At 44.9% G+C, this 21,356-nt stretch overlaps 1 protein-coding gene across 2 annotated transcripts in view; it reads right to left on the reverse strand.

Annotated features, from left to right (window-relative positions):
- ADGRD1 (adhesion G protein-coupled receptor D1) overlaps positions 1-21,356 on the reverse strand; it is a 262,582-nt gene that overhangs the window by 39,828 nt on the left and 201,398 nt on the right. For both annotated transcript variants that reach the window (XM_081893300.1, XM_081893301.1), the window contains 2 exons: positions 20,548-20,614; positions 373-464 (listed from right to left, as the gene is read on the reverse strand). In XM_081893300.1, the coding sequence (XP_081749426.1) occupies positions 373-464; positions 20,548-20,614 (159 nt within the window). The remainder of the gene's footprint in view (positions 1-372; positions 465-20,547; positions 20,615-21,356) is intronic.

The following is a 21,356-nucleotide window of genomic DNA, read 5'->3' on the forward strand; positions in this document are numbered from 1 at the left end:
ATATGCTCCAGCAGCACATCTTTTATCAGGATAGTGTTGACTTTCTTTCACTCGGTTGCTGATGCTACATGAAATTTGTACTGCTGGACTTTGTTGCTGGATGTACCTTGAACAAAAAAGAGCTCTGCAATGCTCAGAAACTGACTGTTTCATCTTTGGTAGAGTACCCCAATAGTAGTTTTGAAACTCTTCACCCTTTTGAGTGAAGATCTGCCACAGAATTTTATCTAGAGAGACTATTCTTTGGATTTTCTGTTTGGTGCATCTGTGAAGTCTAGAACTTTACTCCTGACCCTCTTAGATCTTAGGAAACACACTCCGAGCTCAGACCCACTTAAGAGTTATAAATCACTATAAATAAAAGAGGCTTACTTGAATGCATTAGCATCCCCGTGCACCTTATAGTTTTCTGCACTTATTCTTGAGATGACTCTGGTGACTGCAATGAGAATGCCGATGTTAACCTAGAGGAGAAAATAAAGAAAGAAATAGGCAAGATTATTTGTGAGGAGTGTGGGAAACATCCCTTTCAAAACATCAGTCATGGATGGCATGGTGGGGTAGAGGCACTTAATTACTTAATTGACCTCCCAACAGGTGAGTCGTTGTAGCTTACTGGGAGGGGTGAGGCAGCAGGGAGGCTGGTGTGGTGCGAAAGCATCAGTGGAGCAATCAGGTCCAGCTGCTGGTTCATTTGAACTGTGCTGTCCTTCCTTGCACTAAGCAGCAGTAACTTGCATGCTGGGAGGTCAGTTAAGTGCCACCGCCCCATCTGCAATGTTTCAATAAAACATTGGAAATATCTGCTTAAAACTCAAAACCTGCTCTGTTCCTGATACAGCACTGATAACAAAATGACCATATGAGTTCCAAGAATTGGACTATTTTTGCTAAGCAATATTTCATGGGAAGAGTTTGCTACTTAAAGAAAGTGGGGGGGGGGCGGACCACTCCTTGAGCTTGTAAGTATCGAATCGATGACCTCTGACAATGCCATGAAAGGAACACATGAAACTGCCTTGTTAAAAGGCATTTTCTTCATCTTGCCCATATTGCCTCCACTGTCAGTGACTCTTCAGTCACTATCTGAAGCATTGTAAACAGTTCACAGGCAACATTTCAGTATTTCTGTTTTGATGTTTTATTGCACTTTAATTACATTTTGATATTACATGCTGACAGCTATTTTTACAAATATATGCATTTAATATGCCTTATTATTATACCACCCTATACCCACAGGTCTCAGGGAGGTTCACAGGATAATCTAGCACATGCGTTACTTGACTGGAAAGCTCCCTTGCAAAATTAAGAAAAGTGCAAAATTTTGATGGTTATGTTTTAGTTTGTGTTTTGATCCAGAAAGTACACATTGGATAAGGTTTGCCTTTAAATGTGAACTCAGTTGAATTTCTTCTCCATCCCTAGTTCTGAGGCCCTGGCCCAACGCTTGCTAACTCAGAAATCCTTCACATCATCTACTACATCATCCTTCCCCAACCTGGAACTTTCCACATATTCTTGGACTACAGCTCCCATTATCCATGACTATTGACCATTGGGACGCGGGTGGCGCTGTGGTCTAAACCACAGAGCCTAGGGCTTGCCGATCAGAAGGTCGGTGGTTCGAATCCTCATGACGTGGGGTGAGCTCCCGTTGCTCAGTCCCAGCTCCTGCCAACCTAGCAGTTCAAAAGCACATCAAAGTCCAAGTAGATAAATAGGTACTGCTCTGGCGGGAAGATAAATGGCGTTTCAGTGTGCTGCTCTGGTTTGCCAGAAGTGGCTTAATCATGCTGGCCACATGACCCGGAAGCTGTCTGCGAATAAACACCGGCTCCCCCAGCCAGTAAAGCGAGATGAGCGCCGCAACCCCAGAGTCGTCCATGACTGGATTTAATGGTTGGGGGTCCCTTTACCTTTATTGACCATGCTAGCTGAGGCTGATTGGACTTTTAGTTCAACAGTATCTGGTGAGCATCACATTGGCCTGGAGGTAAAGGGGAGCCTGGAGACTCTCATGTGTCTCTTAAATTTCTGAGTGTATTTAATACTTAGGCTGCTTGGTTACAGATAATATTTTTTCTGGCAACTTTGTCAGTGAACAAAAGTCTCACATACTCCAAGCTGTGAACCTGGGAAGACCCCTTTTGGTGCTGAAAGCATATGAGATCATTTTAAAATGGGCAGAGAGGGAGGAGGGAATGTAAGTCTTCAGAGAAGCCACACTGGGTTTGAGCAATGAAAAGAAAACTCTCAACAGAAATCCAAGTCATCTTGAAAAGACTTGACAATGAGAGAAGGAACAAAATGAGCAGCTGCCAAGATCTCTGGAGTCACAGGTGAGGAAAATAAAACTTTGCCACTTGAAGGAGGATGATCAAAAGGCACACAGGCTGTCAGAAAAGAAAAGAAAGGCCCCAAGCTTCTCAAGAGCTAGGCAGTAAAAACAAAGAAGAAACATTGGGTCTGTTTCAGCCAAAGTTACACAACATCTGCAGAGTGTTTGAACACACCAGGATAAAGGATGGAAGAAGAATCACCAGGCCAGGCTCAATCGTGGACTAAAAAGGTCCATGTGGTTCAACATTGTGTCACTTTGCACCATAGGGCAGGGGTGAGGAACCTATGGCCCACAAGCCAATCATCGTTCTCCAGGGGGCTGAATTTGTCCTGAGAGGCCATTAAAAAGAAAACTACGCTCTCCTGCCAGCTGGTGATTCAGTCCTTCTCAGTCCTTCTCAGTTTGGCTGTGCACACCTGCTAGGAATAGGCATGCACATCCAAAGTACAGTACGGAGATGCTTTTAATCTCTTTTGCACACTGTTTGCAGAAGTCCCTTTACCTTTACCTTTATAACTTCCCTTGATTGGGACATTATACTTCTGTTTATGGAGCCTAAAATAGCATTAGCTTTTCTTTTTTCTTTTTTTCTTTTGCTGCTGCATGTTGTTGACTCATGTTAAGGTTGTGCTCTACTAAGACCCCTAGGAGTGTGTTCAGGGGTGTCATCTTGAATAAAATACTGGGGGTGCAGGTATGCCCTGCCCTGCATAATCAATCACACGACGAGGTTCACACAAACCATTTGAATGGTAATGCCCATCAACTGGGGGGGCTGCCCCCTCAATTATTTTATTGGGGGGGGCGTAAACCCCTCGGTCCCTAGGAGTTGGCTCCTATGAGTGGGGTATTAAACCAAAGTGAACAATTAAGGTGCAATAGCCAAAGTATCCCCTCCCCAAGCTCAATTCTGCCCCATCCTTAGGATGAACTCAGTGTCACATTCTCTGCCACTCAGTGGAAGATGGTCTGTTAAGAGATGGTACCTAACCCCAGCCAAATTGGCCAAGATGTATAAGAACAGTTCAGAGATTTGTTGGAGGTGTAAAAACGGGGTAGGTACTTTCATGCACATGTGGTGGGAATGTAAGTGAATAAGTGAATTTTGGGATAGCATATATAATGAATTTAAAAGATATTCAAACTCTCATTCACACAAAAAAACCCTGAGGCCTTCCTACTAGGAATTATGTCCACGGAAATTAAGAGAAATTTTAGACCTCTTTATCCCAACCACAGTGGCTAGGATTTTGGTAGTAAAGAATTGGAAAAGTGATAACATCCCTACAAAAACTGACTGGCAAGCCAAAATGATAGAATATTTACAACTCACAAGGATGACAGGGAGACTAAGAGGAAACTCACTACAGTGGTGCCTCGGGTTACAGACGCTTCAGGTTACAAACTCCGCTAACCCAGAAATAGTACCTTGGGTTAAGAACTTTGCTTCAGGATGAGAACAGAAATCGCGCGGTGGCAGTGGGAGGCCCCGTAAGCTAAAGTGGTACCTCAGGTTAAGAACAGTTTCAGGTTAAGAACAGACCTCCAGAACGAATTAAGTTCTTAACCCGAGGTACCACTGTACAGAAAGTTAATAAAAATTGAATAATGTTTAAAGAATACCTTAAAAACTATTGTGATGATGTGTATTGTTTGTATTATAAGTATTGTCTAAGTTGAATAGCGTAAGTTATAAGTTATATGTAAATTGGTTAATTGATGTATCATAAAGGTGATATTATTTATTTTTTAAAAAAGGAAGTTGGTTTGTTAAGGCAAGTGGGGCACTGCCCCACCAGCCTAGGTTTCCCACAGCTAGACACCAGTTGCCTGCCTCCTGACTTACAACCCATCTAGGGAGTGGCACTTCTGTCAGCCACCATCTCCCACTTAATCTTAGCATTGCCTTTATATAAACATAGCAGGAAGGAGAATGGCACTAAAATAAGAATTACCGTATTTTTTGCTCTATAAGACTCACTTTTTCCCTCCTAAAAAGTAAGGGGAAATGTGTGTGCGTCTTATGGAGTGAATGCAGGTTGTGCAGCTATCCCAGAAGCCAGAACAGCAAGAGGGATTGCTGCTTTCTATGCGCAGCGATCCCTCTTGCTGTTCTGGCTTCTGGGATTCAGAATATATTTTTTTCTTGTTTTCCTCCTCCAAAAACTAGGTGCGTCTTGTGGTCTGGTGCGTCTTATAGAGCGAAAAATACTCTAGTTGGCTGCATCTACCATTGGCTGTAGTTCTGCATATCTGTTGGCCTCCCTACCTTCAGCATTATCAGTCCTAATAAGCACGAGCTTCTGAAGTTACCACTGCACACTGAAATCCATTACACAGATACTCTGGAGTAATCCTACAGAGTCCCAGCCTGACTGCTCAGCAACACATGAATCATGAATAAAAAAGCTTTGGTTATTAAGCATCCAGATTTAGAATTCCAGCTCTCGTTTGGCAGGAGATCCTGTTAACTTGCTTGTAGAGTGGGGGGGGGGGAGGATATGACAGCTTTTCTGCTGAATAACAATTTGCAAACAAACATCTTCATTATGCAGCCATCCAAAGAAAGTTGGATAATAGACAGTTACTATTATTTAACTGGAATCCTGGCGCTTGCTCTCCATCTAAATAATTAGCTAGAAAAGTGGATTCCCTTTCATTATTTAGCCAGCACTTTTAAATTGTTCGGGGCTGCCAATTATGCCTCATTTGAAATATATACCGTCTATGGGATGTGTTCCACAAAGCTTGCAATGTAGTTATATTATAATGGGAGCTATTCCAGCTGATGCTCAAAACTTTCAGGAAATCATGGGCCTTGCACTGCATTTCCTAGATTTTATTCTGTGTCTAATGTAACAAATGCATCTAGTTTAAATGACAGAAATGCACCCATAAGCACCCATGCATGGGTTGTGAGCAGTAGGGACCATTCCATTGGGACTGCTGGGGCTCAAGGCAACAGTAGGTGCAACCACAGCTAACGACAGGCAGAGCCAACTAATTTTAGCTTTGTCTCCATCCTCTCCTCCAACTACAACAAGAAGACCAAGGAGGAGGAAGAAGCTGTCCTGCACCCTAGACTGGTTGTGATTAAGAAGGTAGGCAGGTGGGAGCTAGCTGAGGGCAGAATGAGGCCAGTGGAGCTGTGCCCTGTTCACCCAAATTGACCAGCCTTCACTAATAATAAACGCCCTCCCACCAGATGTCAAAGAGAACAACTACTACCAGACTTTTAGAAGACATCTGAAGGCAGCTCTATTTAGGGAAGCTTTTAATGTTTGATGTATTGCAGTATTTTAATATTTTTTGGAAGCCGCCCAGAGTGGCTGGGGAAGCCCAGCCAGATGGGCAGGGTACAAATAATAAATTGTTGTTGTTGTTGTTGTTGTTGTTGTTCTTATGGCTTTCCACCTAAGGACACATGCCTGTCACCCACACGTCACCTGTTATTGTCATATAAACATGTAAACAAACATATAAACTCAAACAAATATATAAATGTAGTTCTACAGTTTTCTCGATGGACAATGCAAAAACATTTGCCTCTATTTTCTATGGTTGGTGTTTGTTTGTTTTGTTGGTATCATAGCCAAAACCAGAGCTCCCATGCACAAGAGAAAGGCATCTGAAGAGTCAGTAGAACTCCAAGGCTTGCGGACATCCTTGGTGAGGAGGCACCTATAAGGGGTGTTTATGGACAAATAAATCAGCTCAGTGTTGACTGAATATGTTCAGTAGTCACTGAACACTTCCTGATTGTTGTGAAAGGGGCAGAAAACCATTGCTCAGCTGACAATGACTCATGGGTTCATGCGTGCTTTCTTCTCCTCCTCCTCTCCGACATAGCTTCGAGGAGCTCAGAAATGTTTGCTTCTCTCTTTTCATTAGTTCCAGTTTCAGCATGTCATCCAAACCTTAAACTAAAGTCAGTTTCAAAGCCAATGATGCTTTGTATCAGAAATTCAACTTATTTCAAACAAGTGTTTTTAACGCCAACCACAGTTTGTTGGTTCAGGCAGCACAACAAGCTGTGGTTAAGCAAAACTGAAAGCAAAAGCTTCCGAACTCACAGCTGCCACAGAAGAGGAGAAGGGAAGGGCGGATGACCAAGCCGGCATCCATTGGTCATTGGCCATGGATAATTGTGAGTGGTAATCCAACAACCTCTGGAGTAACACAAGTTCCTCATCCCTGATTTAAGCCCACCTTTTCTTCAATGATGTATAAAGTGGAGAGGCAGAAGGGTCACATGGCTGAGGGGAGCTAAACCCTAAACAGTTTAGGGACATGTCATCACAAAGAAGCACACCTCCAAAGATGGAGTGCCCCTGAGAAGCAATCCAAAAACATTGTGGGAGAGTTCATACAGAAGAAGAGGGGAAGGTCCTTCCCTTTGCTGTGGTCCTAAACTGTTTAGGATTCAGCTCCCTTCACCCATGCTCCCTTTCCATCACCCCATTTTATACACGACTGGGAAGGGAAAGATGGGGAGCCTGTGGCCCCCAAATGTTGCTGGAATGGAACTGGCACCATCCTTGGCTATTGGCCAAAATATGCTGGCTAGGGCTGTTTTGTAATGGTGTCCAACAACGTTTGGAGGGCACAACATTGGCTACCCCTGGTCTGGCGCTACGTCCAAATTCTCCCAACAACAGGCAAACGTTTGTGACTCAGACCTAAATATAAAAAATGTTCTGCAAGAAAAGAAGTTGAACAGACTAGCCTTTAAGGCAGATAAAGTAAATAATGGTGTTCATACCTTGCTTGTGTAAACGGATTAGATATGAATAGTTTTTATTAATGTTTTTGCTGTCTGGAACAAAGAATCCATTCCTCTTACGTTATGGAATAAAACTGAGAAAGACCCGGCATCTCATCCCACCAACAGTCTTTTCCCTCCCTCCATATCTCAGTATCTTATGTAAATACCTTGTCAACAGTTTGAATTGGAGAAAATTGGTGGCTGATGAAGCACTCATTACATACATATATATATTTAAACAAACTTCTCCAAATACTGTAACCATAATACCAAGAAAGAATTGCGCTCTAATTGTGTAGATGTGAGCACAAACAGCACTCTTGTGTATATACCGGTGTTTGAGCGAGAAGAAATAAACATTTAGATTTGGGAGCTGTATGTCGAACCAATTGCTATCTTTCTAAGCGACGCTTTGTGTGGCTGCTGCTATTCCTGCGGTATAATTACACATGAATTCAGGATTGTTGGCTCAGCTCACTAGGCGCCGGCAGCCAAGCAAGTTTACTCCTATCAAAAACAATATCGCTAATAAAACCAGTCCTGCTTTCACGTAAGTTGCAGGCTTTGTCAAGAAAAACCATTTAGTAAATGTATGAGGCCAGGTTCTCGGAGGCACTGAAATACACTGAAAGGCATATTATGTACACACGAAGCCGTCATTTACTAAGGAACCCCTGGGGACACAATGGGTCAGTGTGTCAACGAGAAGGTTTGGGGTTCAAGCCCACCCAGAGGTGGCTGTGGACAGGGTGCCTCGACAATTCTATGACTCTATGAAATCATTGGTCCATGGAATCCAGGGCTGTCCACTCTGACTTGCAATAGCCCTGTGGCCCAAGATCTTTTTAGTTGGGAAGGATTGCACATGGGACATCATGCAAGCATTATGCTCTACTTCTGAAGTGTGGTTCCATGCAACATGCAGCTGTTTTGAGTCAAGCCATGGGTAGATCTAGCAAAGCACAGTCTATCCCAGGTGCCAAAAGCTCTCCAAACAGATGTTTTCCCAATCTTGTCACATGAACCTTGCACCCTTCAGTTGCTTTGAATTTCAATGAGCCCCAAGAACTATGACCAACACTCAAGATGATGGGAAATGTAATCCAAAATATCTGGAGGACAGCAAGTCGGAGAAGGCTGATTTAATTGGAGCTAGCCAGAAGACTGAACCTGGGAACATCTGTGTGCAAGCATGTATTTTCCGACTGACCTATAACCTGTCTCCTCTCTATGCTGCTAAGTTCATAGGAATGGTCAGCCAGGGAATGGTGAATCTGTCAAATCCAATTTCTCTCTGCTTATTATTTTTCTACACTTACGTACAGTTCTCCACATCTATTTGCATTAAGAAAAGAAAAAACTCCTCATGAAAATCCAGCAGCATTTTAGTGTGAATTTCTCCTAATATACAGAGTTTTGCAAAGCAAAACTACTACAATGCATTCTTGCATGTTATTTGCATGCTATTTTCACGGATACATGCATTTTTATGCATACTTTACCCTAGCCAGTTTACTGGTGTTGCTGACTTGCAACTAGTAAATAACAAAGTGTCTACACAGAAGAAAGTCGCAGTGAGTTCCATGGGCCTTACTCCCAGGTAAGGGTTTGTGGGGCTATGGTGTTTTATCCAGGGCTCCTCTGGATGACAAGATCTTTTTGACCAGGTCATTGAGGACCTCTTGCTTTTTAAAATTCTCCCATATATACAGAACTCCATGTGCACCTTTTGTACCACATCTGTAGGTTTCCCCCTCTGTGTCAAATAACTGGGGTCGAATAAGTGTTGTTTACTTTTTATAATACATGGAAGATGAAGCTCCCTCAGGAGGTTCTGGTCTCTCCTTCCTTGGATGTTTCTAAGCTGAGGTTGGATGTGTTAGTATTGTAATGTCTCATTCTCACATTGCATAATGTTGCAGGTTACCTTTAATTGTGGTTCGAGGACCCAACCCCCGCAATGTGAAATGAATACGCAAGGACACGTGATATAAGAAAAGGCCACAACTTTATTGATTACAGCAGTGAAAAGGTATTGGCTTAGGCATTGGATGTCTAAAACAAAGGGGGGGTATTCACCAGTAGGTGGAGCCTGTTGATGCTAATCCAACTATAGGCTCTCCCCTGATGTCACCGAGGGTCGTGCCATGGCCTCCCGCCAGGCAGGCATCGGACAGAGTACACGACCGCCAGATTCCTTTAACGGAATACCCAAAAATTGAAGGCATAGGCGATGGCCACACCTAGCCCTTCAACACACCACAACACATTATTCCAATGCCTAACCTACCCACCAATACCACAAAAGTTGTGACGATTGCTACGAGGTAGGCGAAAAAACCAAAAAGCCTAATGCCAAATGGAAAAATTCCTACCAGGCGCCCTGGACAACCAGGGTGACCGACCTAAGGTCCATAGCAAGGCCAATGAACTAAGACCCTGAGCTCAAAGGGAGTGGAGGGTGTGTGACTCGCGACGAGACGACGGAGAGAAGAATGAGGCCAAGGAGGAGCTGGTTGGGTGCCTGCCGAGGGGCGTGGGCACCAGCCAGGTGAGAGGAGGAAGCAGGGGGCTAACGCCCCTTGCTAGGGGCGGAGCTCGGGCTCCCGCCCACAACCACTCCCCTCTCTTCCAGGGAGGAGAGTCTTTACTTAATTGATGTATGAGTATGGGAACTATTTAAATGTCTCCTCTTTTTCTCTGCTTTCTCTCTGCTCCTCTGCCGAAGAAGAAGAAGATGGATGTGAGAGTCATCTTGTTGTTTAGTTATTTGCTTTATAAATGAAACCTTTGATGTTACTATTCCAACCACAGTCGCTTCTGCTGCATTCTGCTGTAAAGGACTGAGTTTACTATCTGCAGACAGGTGTTTAATGCTCACAGGATGACCATCTGTCATGGATGCTTTAGCTGAGTTTCCTACATTGCAGGGGGTTGCACTAGAACAGGCATAAGCAAACTCGGCCCTCCAGATGTTTTGGGACTACAACTCCCATCATCCCTGACCACTGGTCCTGTTAGCTAGGGATGATGGGAGTTGTAGTCCCAAAACATCTGGAAGGCCAAGTTTGCCTATGCCTGCACTAGAAAGATGACTCTTCAGTATGTTCCAGCTCCCTGAATCTATGATTTTCTGCTTCAACAATATTTCATTATGTTCCTATCATTTTATGTAGCTGTATTTTGTATAAATTATAAAAATTATAAATGAAACATGTTCTATTTACAAACAAAATATTTAAATAGCTACCTTTCTACTGGTAGGATCAGGGGGAGCGTGGCCATAGCCAGGAGTTTTCTTAGGGGTGCCAGCTTTTGTTAGGGGGGCAGAACCTCAGATAATATTTGTACTGATTTTTGCTTATTTGGGGGGGATCTGCCCCCCTTGGCTACGCCCAAGGGGGGCACATAAAGGAAACAAGGTCGGAAGGGGGGCACGGTTGGAAAAAGGTTGGGAAACACTGATCCAGGTCATGCCTGCAATGCAGGAATCACAGCTGAATAATCCCTGACAGATGGACACCCAACCTCTGTTTAAAGGAAAGAGTCTGTCACCTTCCACTGTCGAACAGCTATTACCGTACACACATGCCCACACGTAGCCACACACATTCACAGTGCCTGCATTTTTGGAAGAAAGCGATATGTCTTTTAGCAGAAGGCTCCCATTTTACCCAACCAGCTGCCATGGTAGTAAATTTCCATATGATATATATGTATATGGCAGAATTAAGGACATTCTACTGAAATCTCAGGCATCTGCTTAATGTGTCGTATTAGTAGCATCTGAATAGATTGGAAGCAATTAAGCACTTGGGGCTGGGGTAGCAATGCTTTATGGCCCTCGCATATATTTCGTGCTGCTCACTTAGTTGCCTGCTTTCTAAAGGTTCCTGTAAATTCCACCACTTTTGTTTGCTTGTTTCTTAGGGCCAAATTACCACACTTTTCTGCACATTGGACACACCCATGTATAAGACGCCCCCTATTTTGGGGGACTCAAAATTAAGAAGATGGGGGGAGATGGCTCAGAGTTGTTGAGCTTTTTGGGGGGGATTGCAAAGGGTTGTTAAGCTTTTTTTAGGGAACATTGCCGGAAACGCCTCTCCTCTGTCTCCTCACCAGAAAAAGCTGCCAATCGCTCACCCAATTGCTGCAGCTTCAGCCAATCAACACCAGCGCTTGATGCAGCAACCAATAACATGCCCAACAGCTGCCAACAGCTGCAGCAGCAACCAATCAAACGTCCAACCTATGCATTACCGATGTATAAGACGACTCCCACTTTTTAGCATAATTTTTTTTTATAAAAAAAACAGTCTTATACACAGAAAAGTACGGTATACATGACACAATTAATACAAGTAGCAATTGGATGAATGGGCTTTACAAAGTAGACACAAAGACCCTGATGGGGAGTGGGGCCACATCTTTCATCTTATGCCTCCAACACAGTCCCTGATCCCAATCACCTCATGCCTCCTAATTGGTTTGGGAGGAAAAATTCCAGAGAGGTCTTTGCAACTTTCCCTCCCGAAACAAACAGTAGACAAAAAAGGCTCTCGGTCCGGATCAGGACCAAGGTGAGTGCAAGGGGCTAAAGCCCTGCCCCCTTCCCTAACACCAGAGTCTTCATCTAAGCCTCCTCCTGCTATACATTTTGTAATATACACAAACGTAATTCCTGAGTAGTCCTTAACTAGATTCTCACACAAATCTTGAGAATGGGGGTTGTTGTAGCAAGGAGGGAGAAATTTTATTAGGTTCACATTAAAAAGCAAACCTCCCTAATTCTCAAAACAATGCGAGAACTGAAATGCAGCTCTCCTTGGGAAAATCACACTTCCCTGAATCTTGTAAAACAACGAACAGACTGCAGTAAAGCATGCCTAAAGGTAAAGAGACCCGTGACTGACTCTGGGGTTGTGGCGCTCATCTCACTTTACTGGCCAAGGGAGCCAGCGTACAGCTTCCAGGTCATGTGGCCAGCATGACTAAGCCACTTCTGGCGAACCAGAGCAGCACATGGAAATGCCGTTTACCTTCCCACCTATTTATCTACTTGCACTTTGACATGCTTTTGAACTGCTAGGTTGGCAGGAGCAGGGACCGAGCAACTGGAGCTCACCCAGTCACGGTGATTTGAACCGTCAACCTTCTGATCAGCAAGGCCTAGGCTCTGTGGTTTAACCCACAGCGCCACCTGCATCCTGAAAGCATGCCTAAAAATGCATATATTGGTGAAAATAAAATACAAAAAAAATGCATTAAATTTTGGGGAAATTGTTTTGCAAAAAATGTCTATATTGGGCAAAACTGCCTACAAATAGGTGTATATTATGTAAAATCAGTCTAAAGCGCCAATGAATTTTTGAAGAAATGTGGAGATGCAGAGAGCTGAACCTAAGAGTGGGAGAAAGAAGGAATTCAGAGAGAAACTGATTCACCGATCCTGAGGTTGTTGAGGCAAAATCATATGACAGCTTTATTTACAGCATTTGCACCTCATTCCTCAGCCATAAAGTCTCCTGGAGTGGCCAACATACAATCAATTCAAACAAGACAGTCTCTCCCAGCAGGCTTACAATCTATTAATCACACGCACACGCACACAGAAAAGGATAGGGAGAGAAGAGGGGGGGAATCAAACAGAGGCACCCATTCTTAAATAGTTGTTAAGGACCTGCTTGCATAGTTCAGGGGCAGGAGATGCTTGATGGAGCTGGGCTTTTGACAAAGCTAATGGAAGAGCCACATGTTTTCTCTCTCTCCCACTTAGGCAACCTGATTGAATGGTTACTCCCAGGTGATGGTTGAGGGGAGAGGAGCCCTGATGGAGCTGGTCCATCACTGCAGAGCTGATGAAGTGAAAATACTGTTATCAATTTAATTGCTTTCCCACCCAGCAGGGACCCTTGGCAAGATGCATAAGATTGACTTACTTACTTATTTCATGGCCTGAATAGCAAACATGGGCTTAAACAGACCTCTCTTTGCTATATAAGTGCACTGTGCAAAATACAGGCGTAAATCAGAAAGAGGTGGGTGGATTCTTCTTAAGTAGCACACATAAACAGTGAGAGGAGTCCCTGGGAAGACAAGCAAAGCTGGGGGCCAGATGGGAAGTCTCAAGGTGTGTGTCAGATCGAGCCCTTTGGCTGCTAATTGTATATACGTATGATTTATCTCTTATCCTATTAAAAAAAACCACACTGCTCCATCAATTCAGACTTTTGGCTTGACCAATGGAACTTCCTCCCTTCTCAAGCCATACCTCCTAAATCTGTTTTAGGGGTGCCCCCCAATCCTCTGGAAAAGATCTGGAAAGAGCACAGGGGTTGTGCGGGGAGGAGAGGAGGGGAAATTTTGCTGCACAAGGGCAAATCTTTACACTGATGCACTAGCTGGAAACCGCCCAAGTGCTAATTAGAAGCCCTGTGGGAAGGAATGCAGTTAATGATTGAGATGGATTTCCCTTCAGTGGTTCGTCATTTTCATCTCTCATCACTCTCAGCTGTGTTGTTCTGACATCTGCCCAAAACTTTTGCCCGCTATTATAAGGCATCTGTCCGTCTCAAGAATTTATGAGTTCTCCGACAGGTATAGGGCAAATAAATTCCATGGCATTTACATTGGAATCACGGCTCCTCATTGGTTTGGTGCAGCCATGGATCAGAACGTGCCAAGCTTTCCCACTCCATGCAGGCCCATCTAGCTCAATTGACAAAAATGCTAGACGGGTGAAAACACAACACCATCTGCTTAACGATTTCCTATGTGACCTCGCGAGACGCCCCAAAGCCACAATAACTCGCAATGGCAAGTGTCACTGTTAATGATGCCGGGGTGGGAGTTAACTATTATTAATTCAACTCCTGCTACCAGAGAGTCCATTAAAAAGTCAAGGCTGGCCAAATCGTTTCAAAGAAGAGACCTGGAAATTAAGTGGAAACAGAAACGAGTCTACATTCCCAGGAGTTTGTTCCATTGATTTTAGTTAGCCTAGTTGTTCTCCAACATCTGCAGAGGAGGCGGACCAAGGTGATAAAGGGCCTGCAAACCAAGCCTTGTGGGGAATGGTTGAGGGAGTTGGGAATGTTCAGCCTGGAGAAGAGAAGACTGAGAGGTTGTATGATAGGTAAAGGTAAAGGGACCACTAACCATTAGGTCCAGTCGTGACCGACTCTGGGGTTGCGGTGCTCATCTCGCTTTACTGGCCGAGGGAGCTTCCGGGTCATGTGGTCATGTGGCCAGCATGACTAAGCCGCTTCTGGCGAACCAGAGCAGTGCATGGAAATGCCGTTTACCTTCCTGCCTGGAGCGGTACCTATTTATCTACTTGCACTTTGACGTGCTTTCGAATTGCTAGGTTGGCAGAAGCAGGGACTGAGCAATGGGAGCTCACCTCGTCGCAGGGATCTGAACCACCGACCTTCTGATCGGCAAGTCCTAGGCTCTGTGGTTTAACCCGCAGCGCCACCTGCATCCCTCCAGGTGGTATGATAGCTGTCTTCAAATATCTGAAGGGCTGTCGCATGGAAGACAAAGCGAGCTTATTTTCTGCTGCTCCAAAGGGTGGGATCTGAACCGATGGATTTAAATTACAAGAAAGGAGATTCCATTTAAACATTAGGAAGAACTTTCTGGTGGTAAGAGCGGTTTGACAGTGGAATGACTTCATCAGAAGAAGTTGGGTGGCCAGCAGCCAGGGATACTTTAGCAATGGTCCCTGCATAGCAGGGGGTTGGACTCCATGATCCTTGGAATCCCTTCCAACTCCACAATTCTATGATTCTATAAGAACATAATAGCAGCCTGCTGGATCAGGCCAATGGCCCATCTACTCCCAGCATCCTGTTCTCACAGTAACCAGCCAGATGTCTGTAAGAAACCAGCAAGCAAGATCTGAGCTCAAGAGCCCTCTCCCTTCCTGTGGTTTCCAGGAACTGATTTTCAGAAGAAGACTCTTATCGGAGATCATAGCCATCATGACTAGTAGCCATTGATGGCCATCTCCTCCATGAATTATTTTAATCATTATTCAAAGCAATCTAAGTAGTCATCACTACTGTCTGCTGTTGGAGCAAGTTCCAAAGTTTAGCTACCATATGTGCTGCATGGAAATGTATTTTCTTTTATCTGTCCTAAACTTTCCAACATTCAGCAATTCATTCATCCTGAAGGTATAAGAGAGGAAATGTTGGCCCTCCGGGTGTATTTGGATTCCACCTGCCTTCAGCCCCTGCTAGCATGGTCCAATGGTCAGAAATTATGTGAGTTGTAGTCCAGTAGCATCTGGAGAGAGAAAGGAGGATCTCCATTCCTTAGCTCAGGGCAGTCCAACCTCTCAGACCAAGTTGGCTGCAAGAGTACTTCAGCCTGGAATTCCACACACTGCTTTGTCATTCAGTGTGTGTGTGTGTGTGTGTGTGTGATGAGCCCAAAATTTGGCACATACACACACCCCAGCCCAGCCCTCATGCTGCCTTCCGAAATCTGGATGAGCAAGGTGCCTGGCTTTGGGAAGAAGGTGCAAGGCTCTGGCAGAGTCCTAGATCCCTCCTACCCACTTCCCAAAGCTGAGAAAGTACCAGCTAGGTTTTGGGAAGGAGGCAGAAAGACTCTACAACACTGTCAGAGCCTTCATGTCTCCCTCCCAAATTGCAGCACCATGCTTACTTGGCTTACAAGGGCTTACAAGGTGCTGAGCTTTACCCCACGTGCTAAATTTCTAGAAGGCAAATGAAGGAATATATTTCACATTAATGCTCTCCTCCTAAACACGTTTCCTCTTATATGTTTTGTGTTTCAAAAAGGAGGGGGGGATAACTCTGCAAAATATTTCCTGTAACACCACTAAAGAAATAGAGAATTGCGGCAAATTGCAGATGTTCCAATTCTGGAATTAATGTTAAAAATTCTCCCAAGTTAAGCTGAAAGTGAGGGACGCAGGATGGGTGTGTCTGTGGGGGTTAAATGGGGAATATCCGCTCACCCCGACCCTCCACTCAGGATTCTGCAACACTTTCAGTGACAGATCCTCCTGGAAAAGCATCCAGTTCAGCCCCATGAATCGTTTGCTTTCACGGGGTCCAGATATATTCAATAAAACATCAGGGCTCACAGGCTTAATTTACAACTCTCAGTCTAGCAGAGTCAGTGTTTGCACTGCCTTTGCTTGCTTTGCAATCAATAACATTTGGGGGCATTAGCCTTAAGGAATGTTGCTAATTGCCTCAAATTCTCTGCAGAGAAGGTTAAGCAAGATGGAGAAAGTACAGACTCAATTAAATGACATCAGAATATTGGATTTTTTTTAAAAAAAAATAATTCACTCCATTATTCATCGGCAGTTACGCCACTTTAGAAGCTTCTGCAAATATACAAAATAAAAGGAAGAGCAAGAGGCCATGCAAGAGCCAAGTGAAAGACAAGTTATTGAGATGAGAAGATAGAAGTCCAGAAGAGCCAAATTAGGACTGGCAGGAGTCCTAATTCAGTCTGCAAATCTGCTTTCCCTAAAATGCACACCCTGCAGTCAAAGATGCAGCTGCAAAGGAACTATCAGGAGTCTTAAAGCATGCTCCCAATTATTCCTGGACAGGCAAGGATTGCTGTCAGAGCTGATCAACCGATGGGCACTGACAGCAAGCTCTGCTGAGACAAAGAACTCTGCAGCTGATCCCTGCCCAAAGTTGGGTTTGCCAGAAGTGCACGTAGTGTTTGGATTTGGATTTGATATCCTGCTTTATCACTACCCGAAGGAGTCTCAAAGCGGCTCACAATCTCCTTTCCCTTCCTCCCCCACAACAAACACTCTGTGTGGTGAGTGAGGCTGAGAGACTTCAGAGAACTGTGAGCAGCCCAAAGCCACCCAGCAGCTGCAGGTGGAGGAGCGGGGAAGCGAACCCGGTTCACCAGATTACGAGTCCACCGCTCTTAACCACTACACCACACTACTACGTAGTATAGGGCTTGCTGTAAGCTGATATTGTGGCTTGTCTCAGGTGCTGCACAAGTGTTAAAATTGACTGGGGGGAGGAGCTCACCAGATCACACCAGACTTCAAAATGACACCAGGTGATTTGCAGGTGAGCAGCAGGGGAGTGGAAGGAGCTGTGGGAGATCAGGAGGAGGTGAAGGAGCTCTAGGGTTGGCTGGGTACAAGGCGTTATGGGGAGTAGCAGGAGCTGGGGGTGAGCTGTCTACGGAATAGACAAAAGGGCGAGGGGTTAGGTGGGGTTGATGTGCGATGCGAACAGGGGCAGCACTGAGAATTGCATGCTACATTTCTGCTTTCTTATTTGAAAATCAACAAACCCCTTGGAAGTTACGGAAAACGGAGGTGTAAATTCTCGATCAATATGTTTATCCTTCCATTTGCCGGTAAGCCCCACAGCCATCTCCTCTTATCACAGGAGGTACAGCAGCCTGATCAATAATAAAACATCAGCAGAGGGGATTGCTGCACAGAGCCACGCGGAGGAGCGAGCTCCCTCTTAATCCCTGGCAAAAAAAAGAAAATAAAACACCCATCCTTTGCAAGCTCCTTGAGCAATTCAAGTGATTAAGCAACAGTTCCCTGTAATTTAATGCACGGGTATAATTAAAGCGCTGTAATACATTCACGTATCAGTAACTCAGTCATGAACCTGCAACTCCCATCTAGAAAGATTAAATTCATTACAGCCGACAGATGCACCCTGAGCAGCCATCTGAACCTAACAGACCTGCTTTAACTACCCTCCTTTGATCAAGTGTTAAAAGGCTGCGGGAGCATCAAAGTACACTTCCGGAACTGGGAAGCAGAGTTTGAATCTCTTCCTATTGTTAAAAAGAAGAAGAAGAAAGAAGCTGTTTAAAAACGTAACAGGGGAGGATGATGTGTGCATAACAGCTGCTCAGTCAGGAGAGCCAGTGTGGTGCAGTGGTTAAGAGCGGTAGTCTTGTAATCTGGTGAACCGGGTTCGCGTCTCCGCTCCTCCACATGCAGCTGCTGGGTGACCTTGGGCCAGTCACACTTCTTTGAAGTCTCTCAGCCCCACTCACCTCACAGAGTGTTTGTTGTGGGCGAGGAAGGGAAAGGAGAATGTTAGCCGCTTTGAGACTCCTTCAGGTAGTGATAAAGCGGGATAATAAATCCAAACTCCTCCTCAGTCTAGGCCCCAGAATGTAGCTGGGGAAAAGGGATTATGCAATGGGCTACCTGTTCTTGAATTGTGAATCAGTTAAGATCATAGAAACATAGAGTTGGAAGAGACCACAAGGACCATCGAGTCCAACCCCCTGCCAAGCAGGAAACACCATCAGAGCACTCCTGACATATGGTTGTCAAGCCTCTGCTTAAAGACCTCCAAAGAAGGAGACTCCACCACACTCCTTGGCAGCAAATTCCACTGTCGAACAGCTCTTACTGTTCAAATGTGTTCTTGAAAGCAACATATTCCTCTGATTCTGGAAATACGGATTTAGCTGTTTGATTTGGAGATATCGCATTGATTTATGGGTATAGTGGTCTGAATTAGGGATGGGGAGAATTTTTCTTCTTCTGCATTTTAATGAGGAGCTAGCCAATCTGCACTTCTCAAATCAAAATGCAAATGGAAACTCAGCTATGATTCAACATTTGAACTTCTCCTGCAACGCCACTCCCCGGCCCAGTAATGTGTACCAGGTGTGTATATTTTAGGGGGAAGGGTGCATGAAAAGGCATAAATAGGTGAAAAGAGCTTACATAATGCATTACACTGGGGAAATTTGTTTGCAAAAACATGTGTCAAAACTGCATATTAAAATGTGTTGGGGGGTTGTACCAAAATGCTAACAGATTTTCACAATGATTATTATTATTATTTAAATGCAAATTGCTTCAGGAATGTAGAGAACTGAATTTAAGATTGTCAAGCTTTGGGGTATGACTGGCTAAAACAGGGTGAGGTGAGGCTTGCATGGTTCATTTACTCCTCTCTCATAATTTAAATTCTAGGGAGTACCCAGAGGATTGGGCCAAAGCAGTATGGTACAGCCTGGAAAGTGGCTCGCAGTGCCTAATGGTGCCATATTTTGAAGAGCAAAAAAGAGGATGCTATGACGTCCATTCAAAGCAAATAAATGCAATTTGTCTCACATTTTACCCCTGAAAAAGAGGACATGTCCTGGAAAAAGAGGACACATGGCAACCCTAGTGCTGCAGGCTGATGTCATCCTCACTGGGTTCTCCTGGCCACTTTCCATCCAGCACATGCAGCATCCAGCCACCATCCAAAGGAGTGCATTCTGACCCCATGACATGAACCACTATTTGCAGGTAGACACTATTCCTGTGTTGTTATGACCACGAGTCAGTCTCTCTCTCTCTCTCTCTCTCTCTCTCTCTCTCTCTCTCTCTCTCTCTACGGCTTATTATCACCCTCTACGGCTTGAAGCCAAACTGCACCTCATGACACAGTTCTTGTTGGGTTGGAAGCCTTGTTGAAGCCACTCCAGATTCCCACAGATCTTTTTTTAAAAAAAAATAACCCAGTGCTGTGCTGAACCTTCACAGCACCTTTGTGATAGGTGGAAGCAAGTCTTTCTCAAAGGGTAAGATGGGCTGCGTTTTCCTTACTTAAGTTAATGAGGTGACCAGGGGGTCTTTTCAGACCAAACACGCCTTAAAGGTAAAGGTAAAGGGTTCCCTGGCCGTTAAGTCCAGTCACAGACAGCTCTGGGGTTGCGGCGCTCATCTTGCTTTACTGACTGAGGGAGCTGGCGTTTGTCTGCAGACGCTTCCGGGTCATGTAGCCAGCATGACTAAGCTGCTTCTGGCAAAACCAGAGCAGCGCACGGAAAAACCGTTTACCTTCCCACTGGAGCAGTACCTATTTATCTACTTGCATTCTGATGTGCTTTCAAACTTCTAGGTTGGCAGGAGCAGGGACCGAGCAACGGGAGCTCACCCCGATGCGGGGATTCGAACTGCCGACCTTCTGATCGGCAAGTCCTAGGCTCTGTGGTTTAGACCACAGCACCACCAGTGTCCCAAAACACACCATAGTAGCCCAGAACTAGCTCATAGCAGTGTTTTCCAAAGGTGCCAAGTTCAACTTCACTTCCTTGAATGGTCATGTGATGTCTGCAGGCTCAACTACATCTCCCAGCTACCATCTCTCTGTTTCATAGACTCCTAAAGCTGGAAGGGATCTTGAAGGGATGACCTGGTCCAACCTTCCCTGTTCATTGCAGAGTCTGTAATGCATGACACATCCTTGACAGACAGTAATCCACTCCATCAGGCAAGGAAGGACTTATAGCAACATCAAAGCCTTTTCAAGGGTTGTGTTGTAGTTCACATCAACAGGATTTAGCCGCAGACTTCAAACTGCCTTCGTCTCCTGCCCCCCCCCATCAATATCCCTAATATGCGCGAATGATAAAAAGAAATATGGGATGCACTTACTACAATTACAAACAGGGCTGGGGCCACAAAAGCCCAGATTGTGCCATTCTTCAGTGAAAGCCAGCAGCTGTAGAGAGAAAACAGAAGGCTTACAAGGTTGCTCAGGACTACGTATTCAAAACACCAAGAGCTGCATCCAGCATCGTCTTTCCCCTAGTACAAGGGCTATTGTGCTAGTGGATGGGTGAGTTTTAATGTTCCACAACAGAGGAATCCAACATAACAGCAGAAACTGGCCACAGCTAGCAGAAGGTCGGGCAACAGATTGCACAGCCTATTGTGCAACTGCAATGCGCTCTAAGTGGGGCTACCTTTGAAGATGACCCAGAAACTACAACTAATCCAGAATGCAGCAGCTAGACTGGTGACTGGGAGCGGCCGCCGAGACCATATAACACTGGTTTTGAAAGACCTACATTGGCTCCCAGTACGTTTCCGAGCACAATTCAAAGTGTTGGTGCTGACCTTTAAAGCCCTAAACAGCCTTGGTCCAGTATATCTGAAGGAGCGTCTCCACCCCCATTGTTCTGCCCGGACACTGAGGTCCAGTGCCAGGGGCCTTCTGTTGGTTCCCTCACTGCGAGAAGCCAAGTTACAGGGAACCAGGCAGAGGGCCTTCTCGGTAGTGGTGCCCTCCCTGTGGAATGCCCTCCCACCAGATGTCAAAGAGAACAACTACCAGACCTTTAGAAGACACCTGAAGGCAGCCCTGTTTAGGGAAGATTTTAATGTTTGATGTATTACAGTATTTTAATATTTTTTTAGGAAGCCGCCCAGAGTGGCTGGGGGAGCCCAGCCAGATGAGCGGG

The sequence above is a fragment of the Podarcis melisellensis genome (assembly GCF_964234715.1).
Source record: "Podarcis melisellensis genome assembly, chromosome: 16".
NCBI lineage: Eukaryota > Metazoa > Chordata > Lepidosauria > Squamata > Lacertidae > Podarcis > Podarcis melisellensis.